The sequence below is a fragment of the Atractosteus spatula genome (genome assembly GCF_055471065.1).
Source record: "Atractosteus spatula isolate fAtrSpa1 chromosome 24 unlocalized genomic scaffold, fAtrSpa1.hap1 SUPER_24_unloc_1, whole genome shotgun sequence".
Taxonomy (NCBI): Eukaryota; Metazoa; Chordata; class Actinopteri; order Semionotiformes; family Lepisosteidae; genus Atractosteus; species Atractosteus spatula.
Genome location: NW_028296641.1, coordinates 888,428 through 906,394, shown reverse-complemented (window position 1 = coordinate 906,394; position 17,967 = coordinate 888,428). Strand labels below are relative to the sequence as shown.

General features: G+C 57.2%; 2 protein-coding genes across 2 annotated transcripts; one reads left to right on the top strand and one right to left on the bottom strand.

The window, feature by feature from the left end:
• The first annotated feature begins 3,533 nt into the window (after positions 1 to 3,533).
• ccdc85b (coiled-coil domain containing 85B) lies at positions 3,534 to 5,840 on the top strand. Its single transcript, XM_088909015.1, has one exon. The coding sequence runs from the start codon at positions 5,077 to 5,079 to the stop codon at positions 5,677 to 5,679; it is 603 nt and encodes a 200-aa protein (XP_088765141.1). The 5' UTR covers positions 3,534 to 5,076; the 3' UTR covers positions 5,680 to 5,840.
• A 1,090-nt stretch (positions 5,841 to 6,930) lies between these two features.
• Positions 6,931 to 12,786, bottom strand: fosl1a (FOS like 1, AP-1 transcription factor subunit a). The gene is made up of 4 exons (XM_088909014.1): positions 12,583 to 12,786; positions 10,646 to 10,879; positions 8,622 to 8,729; positions 6,931 to 8,077 (listed from the first exon to the last, which is right to left on the bottom strand). Exons 1-4 carry the CDS (start codon positions 12,700 to 12,702, stop codon positions 7,544 to 7,546), a joined length of 996 nt encoding a protein of 331 aa, XP_088765140.1. The 5' UTR covers positions 12,703 to 12,786; the 3' UTR covers positions 6,931 to 7,543.
• Between the last annotated feature and the right edge of the window lie 5,181 nt (positions 12,787 to 17,967).

Sequence of the window (17,967 nt, the reverse complement as noted above, 5' to 3'; positions counted from 1 at the left end):
GAGTTTTCAAATGCGGGCTATCGCCACATATGGATGATGCGCCAGTCCACTCCCCACACACCAGCTCTCAGTAGGGAGTAGGGGCGTAGCCAGGAATTGATTTTTGGGTGGGCCTGTGCAAAAGTGGGTGGACTGGGCTCTAACTGACCGTCCTGCCAGCATAGGGGCAGCCCTCCAATTTACAATGCAATTCTCGAGCGGTATAATCGAACAGCAGAATTATGGGAACATTATATATATATACTGTCTCTCTCTCACACACACACAGGTTAAGCAACAATTACCTAGGCTGCCGAACGCTACTGTGCCACGGCGGACACACACACACAAAAACAATCAGTGCCTACCTCTGTGGTGAGGTTTTGGCCTTCTGGACCAGACGCAGGCGTCGGGCTTGGAATTGAATATGGCGATAATCTCATTACTGTCTAGAGAGTCGGCACATTCCCGTTCAAATGACAGCTAGTTTGCAAAGGCCTCTCATATGAGGACTTTGTCTTTAGCTGAAGAACAAGCAAGAGCTCATTTTCACTTGTTGCTTGTAACAGTTCTACGTATTTGTATGCCTGCTTTTAGATTGTTCAGTAGTTTTACGAGTTACTCTGAAGTTAATATTTTATTGCAAAACATAATGAACACAACGCAAAACGTAAGATACAAAATCCGTCCTAAATATTGTATTTAAAATATCATGCAGGGTTTTCCGTGAAGTTCGCCCCCCTACAGACAGCACAAACGATGAAACCCACCTCATTCGTTTGTGCCATTGAAAGTAGCGTTTGTGCTGCTTTTGTTCCCGAGATATAGCGCCTAGTTTTCCCGGTGATCACGTGACCATGCACGGAGACTTTGACCTCCAGTGACCCCGTCAACCGAGTTCAGCCGCTCTGTTACAGTTTAGCTCGTACCCTTAAGATTTTAAAGACAATCAATATCCATAAACATATGAGCCTCCTTAGATGTGAATAATACTAAGACATGACGCATGCCAACAAGTTAACCATCTATGACACAAACCTGTGGCTGTAATGCATGTAAAATCACCGTGATTTAGATCTATGGTTTTTATTTTCTAAGGCACTTTTTCCTTTTCTTTCCCTTTAGTGACAAGTTGTTGCCAAACACGTAACTGTGGGATACCAAGCGCTTTGAGTGGAGTGTCCAGAAAAGCGCTATATAAGTGTAAGCAATTATTATTATTATACCATCGTGACAAGACCACTGCAGCATGTCATGATAGGGACCCCATGTATATCACATGAATATCACGACTGGCGCCTTGCTTCCATGCCACCCTGGCACCGCTGTCTCAACAAAGGTCTAATTTCAGGACATGATACCCAGACAGGACGGGTCATGATATATGGACTTTGTGTCATTACACAGGTTCAACATATCCTGTCAGGGTATGTCCTATCGCGATATAGGGCCTTTCATGTCGCGACATGGGGGTTGGCGTTTTTGCCGGGGTATTTCATATCACGATATGCAGGCTTTAATTGCAAGAATGGTCTGCTAATAAAAGCGTCAAATACATACTTTGGATGTATTTTAGCACTGTAAACGTTGTTCACTTAAAAATACTGCAGGGCATTTAGAGGCGATCTGAATAGTTATCTGTAAAATGCACACTCGCATCTATCCGTCAATATTATCTTAATGTTATTCATGCATTCCAACACTTGTCATTTGTTTACAGGAGAAGTTTTAGATCCTCTTCGTGCTCAGCTCCTGCAGGTGGAGCAGTATCGAGCTGCTACAAGCAAACGCGAGCACTGCTGCTTGTGCTCGGGAAGCCAGGCTGTACTCCTCAAAACCCAAGGTGCCTGTAGCATCTCATGTGTCTTATTTGCTTTTTGAAAAACATAGATATATGCATTTGTTTTGCCAAGTTGGCTAACAAACCAAAAACCTAGCGCTAGATATCTCTAGGAGTGTCTGATGACAACAATAGCCAATTAGGCTATGGCTACGCATGCACCACCCCACTCCATTTACATCATTTTCTGAAATCAATCAAGCAATCAATCAATCAAGGTTTATTTATCAATGCACAACAATACAGCATACAGCGGTGGTTGTCGGACAGAAGTTGATAGAATTAAGTTTACAGAGTAGAATACAATAAATTAGTTTACAATTTACCAGATTAAAGCAATAAATAACACAAGGAGTAGGAATAGGAGGTATTTAGCACTGTCATTTATATCCTGAGAAGGCGAAGTACCAGGCGCACCTTATCAGTCTCAAGTGGCCTGACTGTTTCTCAGCGGTCTTTGGGTAACTGCTGGTGGCTGTGGGTGGCTGTTCAGTGGTCTTATTGCCTGAGGGAAAAAGCTGTTTTGAAATCTGTTGGTGTTTGTCTGTATGCTGCGGTAGCGTTTTCCAGGCAGTAGTAGAGAGAACAGATTGTGGTTGGGGTGACTGGGGTCCTGGAGGACAGACCTGGCCTTCCTGAGGGTTCTCACGGAGCAGGTGTCCTCGGTGTCTGGGAGCACGCCGCCGGGGATGAGCTGCGCTGACCTCACCGCCCTCTGCAGCGCTTTGCGATAATAGAAAAACGCTCCGACTCCCTCAGTGGGGCAAATACTTCCCAGCCTGGGGAAACACCAGCCCAGCTCCTGCTGCTCGCTGCTTTACTCCCTGAAGGCTGCGCTCCTGGGGGAAAGACTGCTCCCGCTTGGAGACAGAAAGAGGGAGACGCAGGAGTAATATCGACGCCCCGATCCGGAGCTGAGCACACTCCTGGCCTCACGGAGCAGAGAGCTGGAGAAGTGTATTCCCCACCAGTATCCCAGTGGGATAGTCCAGGACTGCGGAAACACCACACCTGGGCTCCCTGGAGCTGCAGGAACTTTCCTCCCAGCGGGGGCTCTGGGTTCGAGTCTGCGCCGGGCACCTTTTCACCCGGAGTGGCTCTGATCCCTGTGTCCCTGCCCCTGGAGGCCAGGAGATTCCCGGGGGGATGGATAGTATAAACTTGCTGAAGTGTTAGCTGACTAAACCCCACACAATACGATTTCTGCAATATTACGAGAGAACCGCTGGCCAGTTTTCACACAGTAATCCCTCACTCGGAGGTGGTCTGCATTCCAGTAACCCCACATCAGGAATTCCTGTCTCCACCCTGCTGGCCGTTCCGGAGCAGGATGCAGCAGGATCGGGGGGGTGTGGGCAGGGCGAGGCAGTCGGGCCCCCCCAGCCCAGCTGGTCCTGGAAAGGACACGGAGCCCAGATTCCCAAGAACACTGCTTTTCCCATGTTTTCTCCTGCTCCGCTGCTGGAAGGATGGAAGGAATCTGTCTTTTCCCTCTCTGCTCTCCCATTCACTCTCTCCCCCTCTCTCCTGTCCCTCTCTCTTCTCTCTCTCCTCTCCCTCTCTCTTCTCTCTCTCCTCTCTCCTGTCCCTCACTCCTCTCTCTCCTGTCCCTCTCTCTTCTCTCTCTCCTCTCCCCCTCTCTCTTGTCCCCCTCTCTTCTCTCTCTCCTCTCCCTCTCTCTTCTCTCCTCTCTCTCTCCTCTCCCCCTCTCTTCTCTCTCTCTCCTCTCCCCCTCTCTTCTGTCCCCCTCTCTTCTCTCTCTCCTCTCCCCCTCTCTCCTGTCCCCCTCTCTTCTCTCTCTCCTCTCCCTCTCTCTTCTCTCTCTCCTCTCCCCCTCTCTCTTGTCCCCCTCTCTTCTCTCTCTCCTCTCCCTCTCTCTTCTCTCCTCTCTCTCTCCTCTCCCCCTCTCTTCTCTCTCTCTTCTCTCCTCTCTCTCTTCTCTCCTCTCTCTCTCCTCTCCCCCTCTCTTCTCTCTCTCTCCTCTCCCTCTCTCTTCTCTCCTCTCTCTCTCCTCTCCCCCTCTCTCCTGTCCCCCTCTCTTCTCTCTCTCTCCTCTCCCTCTCTCTTCTCTCCTCTCTCTCTCCTCTCCCCCTCTCTCCTGTCCCCCTCTCTCCTCTCTCTCTCCTCTCCCTCTCTCTTCTCTCCTCTCTCTCTCCTCTCCCCCTCTCTCCTGTCCCCCTCTCCTCTGCCTCCGGACCCTTCAGAACTTCCGAACGGTATCGTTTTTGGAGCTGAAATTCACAAGGGAAGGGGTTCGGCTTGTTAGCAAGAGCTCGGGAGTCTCCTTATTGAGCCCTGGGAGGAAACCGGGCCTGGTTCTGCTCGGAGCGGAGGGGGGGAAGATGAGCGGTGTGCTGAGCCCACAGAGCCCCAGGCAGGGCACAGCCCGGTCAGCTGGCTTTTGTTTTCGCTGCAGTGTGGAAGCTCTTACAAATCCCCCGCACCCCCCCCCAGGCTAACACCCCGCATTGTCACAGCGCCGCTCGAACAATAGGTCGGGCTGCGGGCGGAAGGATGTGCCAGCAGCGCGAGCTGGGCTTTTACCTGTGACGTCAGCCCCTTTATAATACGGGCTCACACCGCTCGAGCCTAAAATTCATTTCTGTGGTTTTTTCCCCCCACGAGCACCGTGCGGAGCGAACGGAGGGGAGAGAGGGGGGGGGCGAGATTTCCCCGTCTGCGCATCTGCGGGGTTAATTAAACCCGAGCGGAGGGAGAGGCAGCGAGAGAGCCGCACCGACACATCCATCTCTGGAAAAACAGGACCAGGCAGCGGGCTCGGTGCGCGAACAGCGCTCTGCGGACACGGCCGCACAGAGGAGGGGCGGACTGGACTGGACGGGTCGAGTCCATTTTCCCTCGGCTGGCCTGGTTTAACCGTCGGCACGAGACGGCCCTGCACCTGACCGCGGTGGTCAGCGGAACCGCGAGGGGGTGAGTGTCCGCGCTCCCGGGCTGGGCTCGGTCCGGCATGCTGGAGAGGGGCTCTGCCCAGCGGCAGGAGCTCGGAAAAACACCCGGAGTCGAACCCCGCGCCCCCCCACCGCTGGGGTGCCGTGTGCGAGACTAATCCACAGACACGCAAGACCGGAAAATAGGGCGAGGAGGAGACTGTAATGGACTCAGCCGCCGCAGTGCCTGGGAAGCGGCGCTGTGACTGAGAGTAAACCGCGCACCCCGCGCGTTCCCGTGCGGCGAACACAAGGCCGGGTCCCGCGCCAGGCCGAGCGCCGCGCCCGGGGCCGCGCGGCTCCGACATGGGCAGCGGCGACGGCGAGCGGGCGCAGCGCGAGCTGGGCCGGCTGAGCGACGAGGATCTGCTGCGCAGCTCGAAGGAGGAGCTGGTGTCGCGGCTGCGGCGAGAGGAGGCGGACAAGATCGCCGCCCTGCTGCAGCGCGGCCGGCTGATCACCGAGGTGAACCGGCAGCTGCAGGGCCACCTGCTGGAGGTGCGCGAGCTCAAGGCCGTCAACCAGCGGCTGCAGCAGGACAACCGCGAGCTGCGCGACCTCTGCTGCTTCCTGGACGACGACCGGCTGAAGGCCAAGAGGCTGGCGCGCGAGTGGCAGCTGTTCGGCCAGCACGCGGCGCGCGTGCTGCGCGACGACCTGGGCGGCTACCTGCAGAAGCTGGCGGAGCTGGAGCGCCTGCAGGGGGCGCTGCTGCGCGAGAACCTGGACCTGAAGGAGCTGTGCCTGGTGCTGGAGGAGGAGTGCGTGGGCCGGGCCGAGGGCAGCCCGGCCGGCTCCTCCGAGCTCAGCCTGCCCTGCCTGGCGCGCGACCTGGGCGATGGCAGCTCCAGCACGGGCAGCGTGGGCAGCCCCGACCAGCTGCACGCCGCCTGCTCGCCGGAGGACTGACGCGGGCGCGGGACGGCGCCTTCGTGCGCCAACAGTGGGTGTTGTGGTCGTGCCGTCGTTCACCGGGCCGGTCTGGGCCGGGCCGGGTGTGTTCTGTGTGTGACTGGCGCCGGATTGTTACTCAAGGGCTGAGGCCTCAATACATCTCTTTGACCAGTCGGGCTGAACAGCTGCTGTCCTTCTGTGGGTGACGGCGAGGGCACCCTTGGGTGGGGGGTTCGTGGGGTACTGGCCTGAGCTGTGGAGTTGGCGAGTTGCACACAGTTCACCAAGGGGGGGGGGAATAAATGAGACCCTGTCTGTGAAATACTCGCTGTCCTCCTCTACAGGCCAGGCCAAGGGGGGCCGGTGGGGTTGCGGGTTCGGTTGTGAAAGCAGCACAGCAACGGTGAGGAGCCGTTTGACGCACGTAGCTCATCCGGCAGTTAGTGGTTAATCGATCCCAGGATCCCAGCTGTGTGTGGAGAGAAGCCAGGGCATCGGCTCCAGCAGCATGGCTGGGCTGCTTGTTCCACCCTCCCGCCTCCCTCTGTGTACAATAGTGCCTCCTGTGCTGCCCAGATCTCACCCAGCTGTGTCGAGTCCTGGGCTGAGTGAGAAGGGTTCGACCAAGCAATTGAGTCACTGGCTGGAAACCTGGCAGGGTGTGAATTCACCTGCTTTGTGCTCACGAGCATCTACTTCTGGCCCTGCGGAGCACCGGCTCCTTGCAGCAGTGAGCTCCATGTTCAGCCACAGGAAAGGACACGGTGCCCCTGTCCCGCTGCGCTGAGCGACATGTGGACGCAGGTCCAGTCCTGTTAGACCAGGAGAACAGCTGGTCCGGTGGCTCAGGTCCAGTCCTGTTAGACCAGGAGGACAGCTGGTCCCGTGGCTCAGGTCCAGTTGGAGCAGGTCGGACATGTTCAGTCCCAGCTAACTGCAGCCATGGGCGGCGTTAGTGTGGCCAGACTACAGGACAGCCGTGCCCCTCACAGCCGTTCAAAATCAGAGGTTGATTAGGGACCCTGTTCTCCAGCTGTCCAGCTGCCCCTCGCCTTAGACCTGCTTACTCCTCCTCGTGCTGGCCGCTGGGCCCACAGACAGGAAGTGTGTTCCAGGAGAGGGAGGAAGCCGGCTTCCTGTGACATCACTCTCTCTCGGCGCAGGATGTCCTGAGGAAGAGCCGCAGGCCGCCACGCCCACGACACCCCCTCCCCCCCGAGCGAGCTGTCCACCGACACCCCAGCGTGAGCAGGCCAACTGATCAGATCAGCTTTCCTTCGCTTTATTTTCATAACTCAGCTTGCAAAAACACAAACATCCATACATTTCAGTCATATGAAAATAAGTTATACAAAAATATCTTTTTCTGCAATAAATATATATCTCTAATTTCTGATTTAGTAGGTGATATTCTGTAGAAAAGGTACAAGGAGACTCTAGCATGAGACTCAGACATGCGAGTTGCACTCGGGAACAGCTTATAGTGAGGCCTGTCAGTTAAATTAGCAACCCTAACCCTAACCCTAACCCTGCTTTGACTGGAAACATCACAAACTGGCAAGAGGCCCTCCAGTCCGCCGAGCTCGTTTGTTCCCCAGTTGCTGATTGGTGCGAGGATCTCCGATCCCGATGGCTCTCAAAGGAATCCGGGGAATCGGCCTCCTCTTGTCGAACGCTCCCACCACCCTTTGTGTAAAGGCTGCTCCAGGAGCGAGGATGAAATTCCCGCCTCGACTCTCGCGGCCCTGGCTCCCGATCCGGAGAGCGTCCGGATCCTGGCCCCCACCTTTCCCCGTGTTCCCCAGCGACTCCGCTGCCCCCTGCTGTCGGCCGGGAGAACAGCTCGGGCTCGGCGCCGTCGCCGTGGTGACGGCCCGGCTCACAGCGCCAGCAGGGTGGGCGAGTTCAGGGAGTCGGACGACTGCTCGCCGCTGCTGCTGCTGCGCCGGTGCGCGGTGCCGCAGGGCTGGGCCCGGGCGGCGGGGGGGGGCGCGGCGGCGCCGGCGCCGGAGTCCAGCGGGCTGGGGGGGTAGGTGAAGACCAGGCTGGCAGTGAAGGGCGTGAGCGAGGGCGTGGTCAGCAGCACGGGGGTGTGCAGGGCATCGGCGTCCGGCGCGGAGGACGCGGGCAGGCGGATCTTGGGGGGCAGCCTGGTTTTGGGGCGCCCCTGGGTCTGGGCCGTGGCGGAGGAGGAGGAGGAGGAGGAAGGTGGCTCCCTGGCACTGGCTGGCTCACTCTTGACCGGGCGCAGGGCGGACAGCCCCGGCGGGGGGTCGGAGTCGGAGTCGGACTCCTGGATCTTGCAGATGGGCCGGTGAGCCTCCAGGACCAGCTCCAGCTTCTCCTTCTCCTTCTCCAGCTCGGCGATCTCCTTCTGCAGCCTCGCCTTGTCACTCTCCAGCTCGTCCGTCTCCTGAGAGAGAGAGAGGGGTCACCACTGACTGGACAACACTGCACTGAGAGAGAGAGGGGTTCATACAGACACACTGACTGGACACTCCAGTCCCTTAACACTGCACTGAGAGAGAGAGGGGTTCATACAGACACACTGACTGGACACTCCAGTCCATTAACACTGCACTGAGAGAGAGAGGGGTTCATACAGACACACTGACTGGACACTCCAGTCCATTAACACTGCACTGAGAGAGAGAGGGGTTCATACACACACACTGACTGGACACTCCAGTCCATTAACACTGCACTGAGAGAGAGAGGGGTTCATACACACACACTGACTGGACACTCCAGTACATGAACACTGCACTGAGAGAGAGAGGGGTTCATACACACACACTGACTGGACACTCCAGTACATGAACACTGCACTGAGAGAGAGAGGGGTTCATACAGACACACTGACTGGACACTCCAGTACATGAACACTGCACTGAGAGAGAGAGGGGTAAATATTAACAGACAGTGGCTGGACACTCGTGTGTCCACTCCAGACTCACGGTCTGCAGCGTCTCGGTCAGTTCCCGACGGCGATTCCGACACTTGGCTGCTGCCAGCTTGTTCCGCTCCCTCCTGACGCGCCGGCGCTCAAGCTCCTCCGGAGACAGCTGGACACAGACACGGAGGGACACACAGCCGGATCAGGGGACACAGCAGAACCTCACTCCCCCCACACACACGCTGAGCGTCTGTGTCAGGCCCTGCTCGTGCTCACCCTGTCCCCAAGCAAGTGCTGCTGGGGAGCTGATACAAGGTACAGCGTTTAAAACCAGGAGCAAGAGGCACTTCTTTACCCTAAGGGTGGTGGGAGTGTGGAGCAAGCGGCTCAGCTTCAAGCTGCTGAAGCTGCCACCCTGGCACGACATGGTTAGATCAAGGCATCACTTAGCTACTTCCTTCCAGCCAGGCCAGATGGGAAAAAGGCCTCCTCTCGTTTTGTAACCTTTCTATTCCTATGAGGGCAGCATGGTAACACAGTGGTCATTCCGGACCTGGGGTGCTGTCTTAATTAAGAGATAATTAAATGTGGGAAAACAGGCCCTGTTGTGCGTGTGTGTATTTCTTTGTGTGCCCTGTGGTGGGTTGGCGTCCCGTCCAGGGAGTAACCCCGCCTTGGGCCCCTTGCTGCGACACTGTTACGGGCGAAGCGGTAAGAAAATGGACGGACAGTCTTATGACATCTGAAAGGGAAGAAAAATACGGGGCACTGCTGCCACCCAGTGGCCCGCCGTGGTACTGCGCCAAGAGGGGACCGGGATGCTGGCGGGACAGCAGGGTGCAGTGTGATGCGTGTATGAGCAGCGCGTTACTCACAGGGGGAAGTCATCAGGCCAGTTGTAGTGTCTTTCTGTTGCACAACCTGCTCATTTAGCTTCACTAGAACCAGTAATTCAATTACAGAACTGAGCCGCTGGTCACCGACATGCTGAGGGATTGATAACGAGGTCTGGGTGCTTTCTCCAGGTGACTCACAGAGAGCCCCTGACTCACCCCCTCGTCGATGAGTCACATGACAGACATTTCCTGTGTGCGGGCCACCCCCCCCGCCTGCCCCAAACCCGCTCCACAGGCAGGGGAGGGAGAAAGGTGGGCAGCTGGGGTCTCCAAAGCCCCAGTACCCCAAGTCCCAGTTCCAAAAACATGCCGCCTCTCCCTAAGGCTCTGGTGACCTCAGCTGCCAATGAGCTGCGAACACAGTGAAGAGGAAGGGCTCCTGTCTCTCACCTGAACAGCTGCTTTTACATCATTCCAGTAACATCTACATCTTTAAAACACACAACATCTACATTTCCAGCTTTTAAAGTGCGCTTTTACCCTGATCTCACTGGGCTCTACTGCGCTGTACTGTGCTTTTACCCTGATCTCACTGGGCTCTATTGCGCTGTACTGTGCTTTTACCCTGATCTCACTGGGCTCTACTGCGCTGTACTGTGCTTTGACCCTGATCTCACTGGGCTTTACTGCGCTGTACTGTGCTTTTACCCTGATGTCACTGGGCTTTACTGCGCTGTACTGTGCTTTTACCCTGATCTCACTGGGCTCTACTGCACTGTACCGTGCTTTTACCCTGATCTCACTGGGCTCTACTGCACTGTACCGTGCTTTTACCCTGATCTCACTGAGCTGTACTGTGCTTTGACCCTGATCTCATTGGGCTTTGCTGCACTGTACTCTGGTATTACTCCAGTATTACCCTGATCTTACTGGGGTTCACTGCTCTGTTCAGCCTCAGCTGCTCCTCACAAAGTCACGTGCCAGCAGACTCATCCACAGCAGAAAGGCTGAGTCACTACGGTCTCAGCTCAGCTCTGCCTGAGAGCAGCTTATCGCAGTTCCACACCCTCCTGCCTTCTTTACACTTTGCAACAGCTCTTAACATCTTTATGACTTTTACAGACTGAGGCTGCTGCTCTAAAAGCAGGGTGTTCTTCCAGAATCCAGAAACCAAGGTGGACATGGCTGGTGTGGGAGAGCAAGTTAATTAATCAATTAATTAATGAATTGCTAACAGAGCTGTACTCACATGTTCGTCGTGCCTTCTCCGGGCACCGCCGGCCACACCCACTGCTCTGATGACCCCTGGGCGGCCGGAGGCACCGGGCAGGGGCAGTGGGGCAGCACAGGGGTAGTAGGGCAACCGGGGGGATCCCTGCGGCCCCGACAGCATGGCGGGCTGGACCATCCACTGCAGGTCCTGGCTGGACGTGATGGCGTTGAGACTGGGCACGAAGGGCACTGTGTCCGAGCCGCCCTGCTTCTGCCAGGGAGAGACGGACACAGGGGTCAGCGAGCTCACACCAAACTCCCCCAGCGACGCGCCTCCCGGGGGTCGGGGGTCAGGAGGTCACGGTGAGGTCACACCCAGGCGGGCTGGGGTGGAGAAAAGCTCCGCTCCGGGTTCGAGGAGGGAGCCAGCAGACCAGGTGTGAGTGGCTCAGGTTCCCTGAGAACAGGCAGGGCGCCACCATCATGGAGGAGCGGGAATGTCGGAATGACTCATCGGATCCCGCCCAGGGACACAGGAAGTCGAGTCTGCTCCCGGGAAATTGCTCGCTGGCTGTCAGACTGACAAGGGGTCAGGGAGGGCACGGCTGAGCTCCCAGCTCCGGCACGGACACCGGTCGCCATGCCAACATCCACGTATCCGACTCCCGGAATAACAGGCACAGACCCAGGAGCTTGGCAGTTCATCAGCAGTTTGTGGGATTTGTTTTATCCCAGTGGACCAGTTCAGGACCCTGCGATTCCAGCGCCCGGGGAAGTTAAACCACCGCACCACTCTCCTGGTCTCGAAGTCTGGAACCCCGACAAGTGAAATAATCCTGGAGCTCAGACACACGGCAGAGCAGGACAAGGAAAACACAACTGGATACAAACGGGATTCGGTATCAACATGGAGTTCATCTGCTCATCCTGATTATTTCTGTGCAGAACTGCCCCCCTCCTGCCCTGCTGCTCCCAGTACAGCCCCCCTCCGCCCTGCTGCTCCCAGTACAGCCCCCCTGCAGTCCTGCTGCTCCCAGTACAGCCCCCCTCCTGCCCTGCTGCTCCCAGTACAGCCCCCCTCCTGCCCTGCTGCTCCCAGTACAGCCCCCCTGCAGTCCTGCTGCTCCCAGTACAGTCCCCCTCCTGCCCTGCTGCTCCCAGTACAGCCCCCCTGCAGTCCTGCTGCTCCCAGTACAGTCCCCCTCCTGCCCTGCTGCTCCCAGTACAGCCCCCCTGCAGTCCTGCTGCTCCCAGTACAGTCCCCCTCCTGCCCTGCTGCTCCCAGTACAGCCCCTCCGCCCTGCTGCTCCCAGTACTACAACACTGGTCCACTGGACCCCTGGACCTGTTCCCACCCCTACTGCCGCTGCCCTGATACCCCTGGTCCTGTTCCCACCCCTACTGCCGCTGCCCTGATACCCCTGGACCTGTTCCCACCCCTACTGCCGCTGCCCTGATACCCCTGGACCTGTTCCCACCCCTACTGCTGCTGCCCTGATACCCCTGGACCTGTTCCCGCCCCGACAGCTACAAAACTCAGTCCGTCTGGCCGGCCGGTACCGATCAGTACCGAGCTGTGGGAAAGAGGTCACGGTACAGTCCGGTCTCCCTCAGGGGAACTTCCGCCCAGCGTGACACCGACCCGGCGCTGAGTCAGATGACGAAGCTCTTCGACACGTCTGTCCTTCTCGCTTCGCGCTTTAAAATGTTGAAGCCAGAAGTTTGGGGCTTCTTTGCCGGCGGTCTGGAGCCCCAGGTTCCCCGGCACCCCAGCGGCTTCCCCGCTCATCCTCGGCCCCGTCGGCCTGGTGGCGGAGAGTGGGCTCGGTCCCGCCGGCTCGGACACGGACCGTGCGGGGGTTCCCCAGGCTCCGCGGTCTCCGCTGCCGGGGACAAGGTGAGGGTCCTGCTGCCGGCGCCTCCCCCGGGTGGCGGGGCTGGGAGACCGCGGGAGAGGCGGAACGGTGCCCTTACCTGCAGCTGCGCCGCGCCGGACCGGTCCGCTCCTCCCGGGTTAGGGGCTCTGCTCGCTCCGGGGCCCCCGAACGGTCCCCCGCTGCCCCCGCTGCAGTTGCCTCCGTAATCCCGAAACATCCCCGCTGTAGTAACGGTCGACTCTTCCACTACTGAAGCACAGTCGCCGGGTTTGGTACAGGAACCCTCCGCTGTTTTCCCTGATGTCACCGGCACACCGCTCTGACTCACACCCGCAGCGCCCGGGTCTTTTCTTATGAATGAGTTAGAGAGATTCCAATACGGACTTCACCCGGAGGGGGGAAAGCACTCTCCTGGCCTCTGTTTTGAATCCACCTAGATCTTCTTCCAGCTATGTCGACAACAGGATGTGGTGCGTGGTATCGCAGACAATCCTTCAGCGTCTCAGCAGGACTGGGAGAAGAGGACTGGGCGCCGAGACTCATAAATCAGATGGGCATCCAAGAACACACACCCCCTGACGGGAAATGGTGCCGGCCGAGGAGGTGCCGCTCTCTGGTCACGTGGGGATGACGTAGATGACCCTATATGGTGAGTTTCCTCCCCGTGTCCCAGGGATTCCTTCGTTTTTTTATTTTCTTGTTGACAAGCGGGTTTTAGGGCCACGTGAGGGCTGCTTTTCCATCAGTTCACTAGACTGACTCGCCTTTACTGCCCGGCCTACACTTCTTAGACATAAAGACGTCGTCTGTGGAATTTAGTGCTAATGCAGCTTTTTCTATACAGTGGGACGTGATTTTTTTTCCTCTGTTGCACAATTACGCCCCGGTAAGCGAGTGATCGCGGGTCCTCGCTCCGTGTCGGTGTCGGCTCTCCGGGGACAGGCAGCAGGTGTCATAGCTCTCGCTCAGCAGCGGCCGGCCGGGTTTCTGCTAAACGGACCGGTCACGGGGCTACAACAGCGCGCATCGCCCCTGACCCGGCAGTCGGGAGATCGGAAAGTGTGCGTTTCCCTTCCGTACAGATGCGTGTTTTTAAACTGCACGTCTGTCTGCAGAACTGTGCGGGCTTGTCGGATTCTGGAGGAAATGTAGGCCGGGCCAGTGTGTGTTTGTGCCTATTTTTGTCGAGTGCGCGGTGTTTGTGATTGTGTTTAGGAGAAAGGGGCTGTTGTGTTCCACTCCCACGGCGCCTGATGTCACCGCTTTCCAATAACAGCCCTCAGCTCGCGGCCGATTTTCCGCCTCTCCTCGCTGAAACCGCGTGGCTGCCGCGGCGTGCGCGCGGCTCTTCGAGGAAAAGAGCTTTCATTTCCCGAGACAGAAACACTGAGAGAGAGAAACACAGAAACACTGAGACACAGAGACACTGAGGGACAGAAACACAGAAACACTGTGAGACAGAAACACCGAGAAAGAGAGACAGACTGAGAGACAGACTCACCCGATCACTCGTGTCCCTCGAGGGAGAAACAGATACCAGGCTACTTATACCAAACGCACATCAATACACCGTACAGCAGGAATGGGCAAAGAAATGTTTTTTTCCGCAGAGTTCTCCTGCTGCCTGTTATTACAGGACAGTGCTTTCCCCAGACCCGCCTTTGCTCCGGGTCCGAATCCAGCCGGTACCCCTGCGCGCTGTGCTCCGGCCTCGGCCCCGAGTTTAACTGGGTAACTGGGTTTAACCTCGCGGTGGAAGTGGGGGGCACGGGGGGGCTCCTGGTGCGCGGACCGAGCTGTGCGGGCCGGGTACTCACGCGGGGGGAGTGGAGGGAGCGCGTGCTGGGCACATCCGGCTGGCACGCGGGGAGAATTCCCACCTCTCACGGACCGCCCGTCCTGGTCACGAGCCGCGGATGAGTCAGGCGCTGCCGGGAAGCCGGCCCCGAGAGCGGGGAACGGGAGCAGCTGTCGGGCGCCTCTTCCAAGCGCGGTCCTGCTGTTTACCGCTCATGACAGCCACCGACCTCTCTGAATGGGCTCATCCTGAGGCGGGAAAAACAACCTGTTTTTACGAAAAGTGCAAGATAAGACCTAGGAAAAAACAGGAAATTCGTGCACCCGGTGAAATACGTAATTGTTTCTGATCTGGACCGTAAAAAGAATGTTTTGAGGAACTGGCGGCTGTTTTGCGTCTTCAAATCATTCTTTCCTATAGATACAGCACTACAGGAGATTCCAATACGTTTTAGTTGACAATACAGTACTATAAAAAAGTAAAACAAAAAATCAAAATAAATTTTATGTGATATAAAATTTAGTTGCTATTTGAAATATATATTCATTCTCAATAACAAAAAACGCGAATCAATTCCTTCACTGTAACCTGAAAAGGCGAATAACTACATATCCCAGCGTGCACTGCTCAAGCGTCATTCGCCTCGCCCCTTCCCAGCTGTGACGTCACGGGCTACCCCTTTCTCGACTTGCAGAGCAAAACCGGCAGGTACCGGAGCGCCGGCTGACGTAGAGCTCGCCGGCTGTGACTGTGCGAAACGAAACTGCGTTCAGCTCCGTGAACACCAGGGAGTGATTCAGCAGTCGTGGGGAAACGTGCTGTCCAGCCGCAAGCGCCCTCGTGAAGTATCTGACGCGGAAGGGCTCGTCCCGCCGCTCACGGAGGCTCGTGCTGCTGCGGCTCAGCCACAGTGCAGGACGGAGTCGGCGGCGGAGAGCCTCCAGTTCTGCCAGACCCAGGGTCGCTTTGTTTGGGTCCAGATCGATAATGAACCCACCCGTTTTCTAACCGCTTCGTCCACTACAGGGTCTCGGGGGAGCTGGGGTCTCTTCCAGCAGGCAAGATGGGGTACACACTGGAGGGGACCCCAGTCCATCCCGGGGCAGACACACACTCTCGCACCAGGGCCAGTTTTCATCAGGCGGAGGAACACCCCGTCTAACAGGAAGACTCCACACAGACAGTACCTCTGCACTGACCCTGCACTCTGACCCCCAGCTTCCCTCCCTGTCTGTGTGTCTGTGTGTCTCATGGAGAGCGAGCTGGGGTCTGTGAAAAGATTCAATTCGAATACAAGAAATTTTAGATGGGAAATCAAGTGATCTTATCTTAGCGAAAGAGGCAAGTCTTTACACAGAGAGTAGTGGGGGGGTGGAACAGCTGCCCTGGGTTCTGGGAGTCCTCTGGAAACACACAGGGAAGAGTGTGGGAGCTGCCATCTCGTTCTGAAGAACAGCGGGACTCCAACTGTCTCGGGGTGAAACAGGCAGAGTGAGTCACAGCGCAGAGCAGCTGGCGTGCAGCAGACACTCGACACCGGGAGACAGCAGGAGACAGCGGGCTCGGCCCCCTGCTCCTTCCCAGAAGCAGTCTGGGGTCCCATTACACTCACCTGCGAGGACTCGGACACCGACACAGGCACAGAGCCAGAGACACACTCACCCACACCCACACTCACACACACAGCCATCTAGAGACACACTCACTAGCAAACACTCACCCACTCCCACACACACAGACACCCAGGGACACACTCACACACACAGACACGCACTCACTAACAAACACTCACACACACAGACACGCACTCACTAACACAGACACGCACTCACTAACACTCACACACACAGACACACACTCACTAACAAACACTCACACACACAGACACACACTCACACACACACAGACTCACACCGCAGTCCTGGACTGACAGAAACAGAAAGTGTGACATTGCTGAGGCAGAAGGGACCGCTCTGCTAGTGGCCCCGTCAGCCAGCCCCGGAGCCGGGAGAGCAGGGACACGTGGAGAGAGCTCCCCGTGCTGAACACACGGCGGCCAGGCGCAAGCAGGCGTGACTAAGCGCCCTGGGCCCAGATCCCCCGAGACAGAGCAGGCCTGAGTGATGTGTCACCCCTCTTTCCTTGAGTTTCACCAGCTTCCTGCTGGGCTGGGCCACTTCCTCGCCCGCTCAGGAGTGAGACAGCAGGGGGTTTCCACACGGAGCCAAGTGTCCGAGCTGGAGTCCAGGACTCCGCTCCCGCCCAGCTGCTGCAGCTGGATCTCAGGCAAACACTGGAGTAGAGCCCAGTGAGATCAGGGTAAAAGCACAGTACAGTGCAGTAGAGCCCGGTGAGATCAGGGTAAAAGCACAGTACAGCGCAGTAAAGCCCAGTGAGATCAGGGTAAAAGCACAGTACAGCGCAGTAGAGCCCAGTGAGATCAGGGTATAAGCATGTACAGCGCAATAGAGCCCAGTGAGATCAGGGTAAAAGCACAGTACAGCGCAGTAAAGGCCGGTGAGATCAGGGTACGAGTGTGATTAAGCCACAGAAAGCCTGGAGATGTGAACCCTGTGTGCTGTCAGGACGGCCTGCTCCAGCCTGCACTGGCCCTGCTCTCCTGATGATGTCACAGGTTCGGAATGCTGCAGAGCCACACCCCTCAGAGCCCTGCGCAGACACACGCGCCGCACACACGCTCCGACAGGAACATGCACTCGCTTCAGCAGGTCCAGCCCAAACTAGAGTGAGCCAGATGATTTGCTGCAATTCGCATGAGTGACCTCCAACTGCGCTGCACGTGTGGATCACAGAAAGAGAGCATGCAGACTCCACACAGACAGGCTTTGCAAGCTGGACTTGAACCCAGGTCCCGGGAAGGAGCCGAGAGGCAGCGGCGCCGACTTTCCCTGCAGCTCCTCTCGCTCCCTGTCTGACTCAGCGTTGCTCACTCCTGGCAGCTCCAGGCCTGGCCCCCCCTTCGAGAAACACACATTCCTCTCTGCACTTCATCACAGCCCAGCGCCGACCACAGGAGCCGCGAGGCCTGGCTTCAATTCGCCCATCTCCGGCGATTCACCACACCACACGTACCAACACTCAGACAGGGGCTGCGGCGGGATCCCTGGTCTGGAGAGGGGAGATCGAGACACCCTGGACTGGATCAGTGATCTGGAGCAGAGAGATCGGGACACCCGTGACCGGATCAGTGATCTGGAGAGGGGAGATCGGGACACCCTGGACTGGATCAGTGATCTGGAGCAGAGAGATCGAGACACCCTGGACTGGATCAGTGATCTGGAGCAGAGAGATCGAGACACCCTGGACTGGATCAGTGATCTGGAGCAGAGAGATCGGGACACCCATGACCGGATCAGTGATCTGGAGAGGGGAGATCGGGACACCCTGGACTGGATCAGTGATCTGGAGCAGAGAGATCGAGACACCCTGGACCGGATCAGTGATCTGGAGCAGAGAGATCGGGACACCCTGGACCGGATCAGTGATCTGGAGAGGGGAGATCGAGACACCCTGGACCGGATCAGTGATCTGGAGCCAAGGGAGCTGGGTTCTCCAGCTTGGCATGTCTATGCCTGTCCAGGCTGTGAGCTGCGTGCTGGTGGTGGCGTGGTTACTGCCCGGGTCACCTCTGCCCCTCCAGCCTCCTCACACAGACTCACGGCT

Bases quoted from the DNA above. Each gene is read 5' to 3' on its own strand.
- ccdc85b (XM_088909015.1), top strand. From the start codon at position 5,077: ATGGGCAGCGGCGACGGCGAGCGGGCGCAGCGCGAGCTGGGCCGGCTG.
- fosl1a (XM_088909014.1), bottom strand. From the start codon at position 12,702: ATGTTTCGGGATTACGGAGGCAACTGCAGCGGGGGCAGCGGGGGACCG. The intron at 8,730-10,645 runs GTGAGTACAGCT...GTCTGTGTCCAG, and splicing joins GGAGAAGGCACGACGAACAT to CTGTCTCCGGAGGAGCTTGA. The intron at 8,078-8,621 runs GTGAGTCTGGAG...TCTCTCTCTCAG, and splicing joins TGACCGAGACGCTGCAGACC to GAGACGGACGAGCTGGAGAG.